This window comes from Arachis duranensis, chromosome 4 (genome assembly GCF_000817695.3).
Source record: "Arachis duranensis cultivar V14167 chromosome 4, aradu.V14167.gnm2.J7QH, whole genome shotgun sequence".
In the NCBI taxonomy this organism is placed as follows: Eukaryota; Viridiplantae; Streptophyta; class Magnoliopsida; order Fabales; family Fabaceae; genus Arachis; species Arachis duranensis.
In genome coordinates this window covers 99,308,027-99,315,638 of record NC_029775.3, presented here as the reverse complement: position 1 = coordinate 99,315,638, position 7,612 = coordinate 99,308,027, and the positions used below count along the sequence as shown (strand labels likewise).

At 34.1% G+C, this 7,612-nt stretch overlaps 1 protein-coding gene across 1 annotated transcript in view; it reads right to left on the bottom strand.

Annotated features, from left to right (window-relative positions):
* Positions 1–5,095: 5,095 nt before the first annotated feature.
* Positions 5,096–7,612, bottom strand: part of LOC107485180 (ABC transporter B family member 15-like) — an 11,407-nt gene continuing 8,890 nt past the window's right edge. Inside the window, exons 10-11 of the mRNA XM_052260997.1 lie at positions 7,197–7,379; positions 5,096–6,454 (exon numbers count right to left, since the gene is read on the bottom strand). Of these exons, the coding sequence (XP_052116957.1) occupies positions 5,255–6,454; positions 7,197–7,379 (1,383 nt within the window). The 3' untranslated portion in view covers positions 5,096–5,254. The remainder of the gene's footprint in view (positions 6,455–7,196; positions 7,380–7,612) is intronic.

Genomic DNA, 7,612 nt, shown 5'->3' with positions numbered 1-7,612 from the left:
TAGACGACGTAACTTGGCGTTGAACGCCAAGTTCATGCTGCTGTCTGGAGTTAAACGCCAGAAACACGTCATGATCCGGAGTTGAACGCCCAAAACACGTTATAACTTGGAGTTCAACTCCAAGAAAAGCCTCAGCTCGTGGATAGCTTTAGTCTCAGCCCCATCACACACCAAGTGGGCCCCAGAAGTGGATTTCTGCACCAATTATCTTAGTTTACTCATATTCTGTAAACTTAGGTTACTAGTTTACTATTTAAACAACTTTTAGAGACTTATCTTGTACCTCATGACATTTTCAGATCTGAATTACATACTTTTTGATGGCATGAGTCTCTAAACTCCATTGTTGGGGGTGAGGAGCTCTGCAGCGTCTCAATGAATTAATTCAATTGTTTCTATTTCACTCAAACGTGTGTGTCTTCCTATCTAAGATGTTCATTTGCGCTTAATTGTGAAGGAGGTGATGATCCGTGACACTCATCACCTTCCTCAATCCATGAATGTGTGCCTGACAAACACCTCCGTTCTATATCAGATTGAATGAGCATCTCTTAGCTTCCTTAATCAGAATCTTCGTGGTATAAGCTAGAACTGATGGCGGCCATTCTTGAGGATCCGGAAAGTCTAAACCTTGTCTGTGGTATTCCGAGTAGGATTCAAGGATTGAATGGCTGTGACGAGCTTCAAACTCGCGATTGATGGGCGTGATGACAAACGCAAAGGGATCAATGGATCCTATTCCAACATGATCGAGAACCAACAGCTGATTAGCCGTGCTGTGACAGAGCATCTGGACCATTTTCACTGAGAGGATGGGAAGTAGCCACTGACAATGGTGACACCCTACATACAGCTTGCCATGGATGGAACTTCACAAATAATTGAGTTGAATATTACATTGTAGGAATTCAGAGGACAAAGCATCTCCAAAACTCCAACAGATCCTTCATTAATAAAGTAACAATTAAATCCAAATAATCTTATTGGCATCCTGACTAAGATTAATAAAATAAACATAGTCTGTTTCAAACCAATAATCTCCGTGGGATCGACCCTTACTCACGTAAGGTATTACTTGGACGACCCAGTGCACTTGCTGGTTAGTTGTACGGATTGCAAATTCGTGCACCATCCCCCATCAGTCAAGGTCACATATCCATCAGTAAATATCACATACTCATTAGACGAATACCTCGTTGAAGGTCGTCGCTCTCTAGTAGACCTCCTATGATGAAAACCTGGTGGATCTTTAGGTAGCTCAAGTTGATTATCAGCATCATCATTAACTAGAGCATCAATCAAATCTCCCATCTCCTGGTCATCAGGAACCAAAGGCTCATTTTGTTGCATATGCTCCTGATCTTGATTCTCTACTAGTTCTGACGAAGGAGGCGACTAAACTGGATCTACATCAGTAAAGTCACTGCTCTTTTGTGATTGAATCTTTTTTGTCTTATCAATGTCTTCAATGGTCTAGTCTTCAATAAACTCTACATCACGGTTTCTTACAAGCTTCTTTTCAACTGGATCATAAAGCCTATAACCAAACTCATCTTGACCATACCCAATAAAAATGCATTGTCTTGTCTTCACATTCAACTTTGACCTCTCATCCTTTGGAACATGAACAAATGATTTGCATCCAAAGACTCTCAAGTGACCATACGAGACATCTTTGGCCAACCAAACATGATCCGGAACATTATTGTCCAAAACAATTCTAGGACTCAGATTAATCACGAGTCACTGTAAGTAACACTTCACCCCCAAAAGATTTTAGATAGCTTAGCTTCTGTAAGCATACACCTAACTCTTTCAATCAATGTTCTATTCATCCTTTCTGCCAAACCATTCAACTGAGGTGTTTTAGAAGGTGCCTTTTCATGCCTAATGCCTTGCTGCTTGCAATACTCATCAAATGGTCCACAATACTCGCCACCATTATAAGTGTGAATACATTTAAGGTTTTTATCTGTTTGCCTCCTAACTAAAGCTTGGAATTGTTTGAACTTTTTCAAAGCTTGGTTCTTTGTTATCAAAGAATAAGTCTAAAGCTTTCTTGAATGATCATCAATAAAAGTAATAAAGTAAATAGCTCCACTAAAAGATCGTATCTTCAAAGGACCACAAATATCGGAGTGCACTAATTCTAAGAAGTCAGATTTTCTTGAAGGTTAATGCTTTTTGAAGGATAATCTTCTTTGTTTGTCAACCATGTAATGAGAATATTTCTTCAACTCTGCATTTTTCAAACCTAAAAGAGCATCCTTTCAAGCCAGACAATTAAGTCCTTTTTCACTAATATGACTAAGTCGTTTGTGCCACAAGCTACAAACTTCATTACTTTCAATCGTATTCACACTACCTTTTGCAATCATGGCATGCATCACATATAAACTTGAAGTACCTTTTTCTCTAGCCACCACTAACTTGCCTTTAGTGAACTTCCATTGTCCAAAGCTGAAAGTGTGTACAAAGCCTTCGTTATCAAGCCTTTTAACTGAAATCAAATTCAAGCGAAAATCTGGAGCGTGTCTAACATCTTTGAGTAGCAGTTTCATTCCCACATTAGTCTCAAGACAAATATCTCCTACACCAATAACCTTGGTCAAGCCATCATTACCCATCTTAAGCACTCCAAAATTACCTGGAGTATAAGAAGTGAAGAACTCCTTCTTCGGTGTAACATGTATTGAAGCGTCACTATCAATTACCCAGCTGAACTGATCATCAGAAACAAGATTGACCTTGTACTCATAATCAACAGTAAGAAGATCATCTGAAATAGAAGATACACGATCATTACCACCATCATCCTTCTTTTCTTTCTTACCTTTGTTTTCCTTTTTTCAAAAAAAGCAATATTTTTTAACGTGACTCATTTTGTGACAGTAGTGACACTCAATATTCTTGTATCTTAACTTGGATTTGCTCCTGCTTTTACCTCTACCCTTTTGACCTCTATTATGATTTCTCCTCTGATTTCAGAGACTAATATTTCAGAGTGTGGCGAAGAATTCTGCGTCTTCCTTCTCATCTTTTCATTTAAAATGCCACATTTAACAAGTTGCATGCTCACTTTACCATTCAGAGCAGAATTAGTAAGAGAGATACGAAATGTCTTCCAAGAATCTGGTAGAGTATTTAGTAACCACAATCCTTGAACCTCATCTTCAAACTTGATTTCCATGCTTGACAACTGATCTAGAACCCCTTAAAATTCATTCAAGTGATTTAATACTTGTGATCCCTTCTTGTATCTTAAATTCATCAACATATTCAACAAGTACAATTTATTATTGTCAGATTTAAAACCATACAAAGATTTAATTTGATTCCATAAAGTCGTGAATGAGTCTCATTAGCAATGTGATTGTAAATATTATCATCCACTCATTGCCTAATAAAATCATTTACAAGAATCTGCAGCGATCAATTTACAGAAACAGTTTTATATATATGCAAAAATGACTTTCTCTCTTCTCTTCTCTCTAGTATTTGGTGTTCTTCTTGTAAATGAGATCCCTCTCACTCAATCCTAACTCACCTCAACCACTTCAACTATTCATAGATTTAGATACTAACATTTAAACTTTTTTTGCACGTAAGAAAGGAGCTCAAAAAACCCAACAGCTCTTATGTTTGTCATAGACACATGTTAATTAGTTCCCTGAACTAATCCTTAGCGTTGCTTTAAGCCTTTAGATACTAATCTTGTTGACTTTGCATTGGATATTGTTATTGCATTTTTGGTAAGTTAACCTTATTAAAGATTCTCACATAATCATTGAAGTTATGTGGTTTTTTTGCCATTCATAATTTCTAAAATAAACAAATAAATAATGCAAAAATAAGAACGTGCTGCGTTGTTGTTTTGGGCTACTGTAGTGAGCTTATTCTATTTTAATCATTCTTGTCTGACCAAAGTAAAACATAAATAAATATCAAAGGGTATGTGCTCTCTTGTTTTTAGTTTAAGTCAAACATACATTACTAATGACTTGGGGAGGGAGAATTTGATAATGAGAACGAATGAGGGATTGAGATAAAGAGAGGGAAAGGAAGAGGGAGAGGGATCTGAGAGAGGAAGAATGAAAGCTCCATGAAGACTTGCCACCACCGTGGTTCATTCATATAGAACTTTTGGTGACACACCAAGGACACGGAAGACAGCAACATCATGTGCAGTGACTTCTCCCATGAAATAGACAAAATCAGAGATAATTTTTTATGCATACCCAATAGCCAATATATGTTGTGACTATGTGAATAATAATCAAGTGTTTGTGTGTGATAATGGTAATGTTGGAGTAAATGAAAAATGTGTGATACAGACAAAATAGATAATACGAAAGAAGAGATGAATTGGGTTAGTTCTTTTGCTCAAAAAAATGTTGGTACCTTTCTGTTGAAAAATTACTTCTTTTTATAGGTAAAATTTACATCAACAATGCATGTAGCGGAATAAATTTTCAATAACAGATTGGTCAAATTCTAAACACATTTGTTTGGTACTTTGAATTTATATTTATTATCTTTTGAACTAAAAAGTATTTTAACTTTTGAAGTTTTCATATTTGACCAACACTTGGTAGAATTTTTGAGATTTTTAGATTTCATCCCATCTGATGATTTTTCAATGTTAATATATAGAAGAAAACCAATAAAATGATCAGAAAGAATATTATAACACCTGGAATTATACGTCCAAATTTTAAAATATTAAGTAAGGATATTATTTTAAGATAACTTAAAAGTTACTAGACGTTTTTAAATACAAGTAACGAAGTTGAAAGTTGTGGAAAGCGGCGAAACTTAATTGAGACAATAGTTTTATTAATTTTTTTATAAAAAATTATTAGTAATTTTTAAAAAAATAAATAATAATTTAATTGAGTCAAATACTTTATTATAATTTAAAGTATTTTTTTAAAAAGTACGTTACTTTGCTTTTTTATTTACAGCTCTTTATTCAACAAACAATATTCTTTATTTAAATTACTAAAGACTCAAAGATTGAATATTATTATAAATTATTTTATTTTTTATTTATAAAAGTATTTATTTATTATCTTATTAATAATAAATTTAAAAAATAATTATATTTATAAATTTTATTTTGATATAAATATTATTATTAAATTTTTATGTTAAATATGTCTCTCCAAAATTTTCTTTCAAGTGTGGATCTCACATAATGTAAACTAAACTTGTCCAACAACTTATAACATTTCTGATTGATTAATTTGACGCACTAATTAGTTCCAGTCTGAAGCCTAACAAAGTTGCAATAAGCTCCAGCAGTTCCTTTTGCCAACAAAGAAGAGTGGGTCCCACTTTCCACAACCATGCCCTTCTCCAACACAGCAATAAGATCACATTTCTTTATGGTACACATCCTATGTGCGATGATCACGCTAGTCCTCTCCACCATAGCCCTCTCTAGTGCTTCCTGAACAACTTTCTCCGATTGAATATCAAGGGCACTAGTTGCCTCATCCAATAACAACACTCTTGGATTTTTCAATATAGCCCTTGCAATCGCTATCCTTTGCTTTTGACCCCCTGAAAGCTGTAACCCCTTCTCGCCACACCACGTGTCATAACCGTCCTTCAATCCGGTAATAAAATCATGTGCCATGGCTAATTTTGACGCCTCTATGATCTCTGACTCATCAACTTCATTATCATCATCACCGTTATTAGATCCATAAGCAATGTTCTCTCTTATGCTCCCATTGAACAACGTAGGTTCTTGGCTCACAAGTGCAATGTGCCTCCTTAATTGTTTCAAATTATAGGACTTTACATCTCTATTATCAATTGTCACGTACCCTCTTAGCGGATCATAGAACCTTGCAATTAGCCCTATAATCGTTGACTTTCCGGATCCACTTTGACCTATCAATGCCGTTGACTTTCCAGCTTCTATTTTCATTGAAAAGGATTTGAAGATAGTCACGTTTGGCCTAGTGGGGTAAGCAAAATGCACATCATGGAGTTGTATTTGTCCTGTTACATGTTCCGGGTTGTGACCATTTTCGTCGTCGGCCGCTATCTTCGTGGTCCGGTCTAAGACGGCGAAAATGGAGCACACGGCGTCAGCGCCTTTTGCGAGGTCCGAGGTCATGCTTCCGGCGTCGGCAATGACTCTTGCTGTACTCACAATAATCATGAAGCTTTGAAACAATGCCTTTGTGGTGATGTAACCGTCGGCGACGAGCTTGCCACCGTACCAATAGTTTAGAGCCCAAACACATGATGTTATGCCTTGGGAACATGCAAGGCCGATTCCGGCGTAAAATGATTGCCGGATATTCTCGCGTCTTGGTCCTTCTTGTGCATTTTCGAGCATTTTGAGGATTCGGTTTTGAGAAGAGAAGGCTGTGATAGTTCTTAGGTTTGAAACGGCTTCAGCGGCAACCTTGCTACTTTCTTCTTGCGCCTTTGCAACCTAAATATTGCTCACGGAACAAATACTAATTAATACAATATCATAAGAGAAATTTTAGCAACCTTAATATATTTTTTTTGTCATAAATTTAAAAAGAATCAATATTACATGATTTTCATAAACTGAAAATTAAATATACAAATTTTTTTATTTATATAAATTATTTTAAGATATTTTGTTCTAGATTAGAGCATAAATCGTCCTAGTATGCGATGATTTATGAATTAAAATTCTCATTTATGCACATAAACTATCCTAGTATAATGTGTTTTAGAAATGCATGTAAATCTTCTTAGACGGTAAAGATTTATGAACAAATTCTGGGTGATGATTTATTTTGGATAAACTTAAGAAAGTATTAAATATAAAGAATAAAGTATGCTTTTTATTTTTAAGATTTATAATTTTTTTAAAAATATTTTTAACATTTAATTTTATTCTTAATATTTTTAATTTATTCAATTTTATACTTAATATTTTCGATTTATTTTAAAATTATCTCCAAATATTTTTAAATGTGTTCCCAATATTTCAGATGAAATTAATATAATAAGGGTAATTTTGATGTACAAACTAAAAATGTTAAAAATAAAATAAAATATAATTAAATATTAAGACATTTTAAAAAAAATCATAAATATTAAAGATAAAAAATATATTTTATTTTAAATATAAATAATCTTAAATTTACATTTTCGTCCAAAGAAAAACATACTTTAATTTTGATATAATATTAATTTACCTTTTTTGACATAGTCTTGATAAGGACACGTTTTGTATAGAAGCATGCAATCATAAGGGGTTGAACACATATCATAACAATAGCCAGTCTCCATGCAATGACCAAACCCAAAGTCCAAGCTGTTACTACCGCTGACGCTGTCTGCACCACTAAACCAATCCTATCTCCCACTAAAGACCTCACCTAAATAAATGCCACAATAATAACCAACCATAAATACGGATTTAACCACAAAACGAACATTAAAAGGAGAAGTTCAATTATTATAACCACAAATGCTGAAAGTAGCAACTAGTATTATAGCTAGCATGTATATATAGAGTTTCATTATTTAAACATTTTAAAATTTTCTATAATTTAAACATTTCAAATTAAATTTATACATATTTCCATTAGGTCTTTTATTTACTAAATTG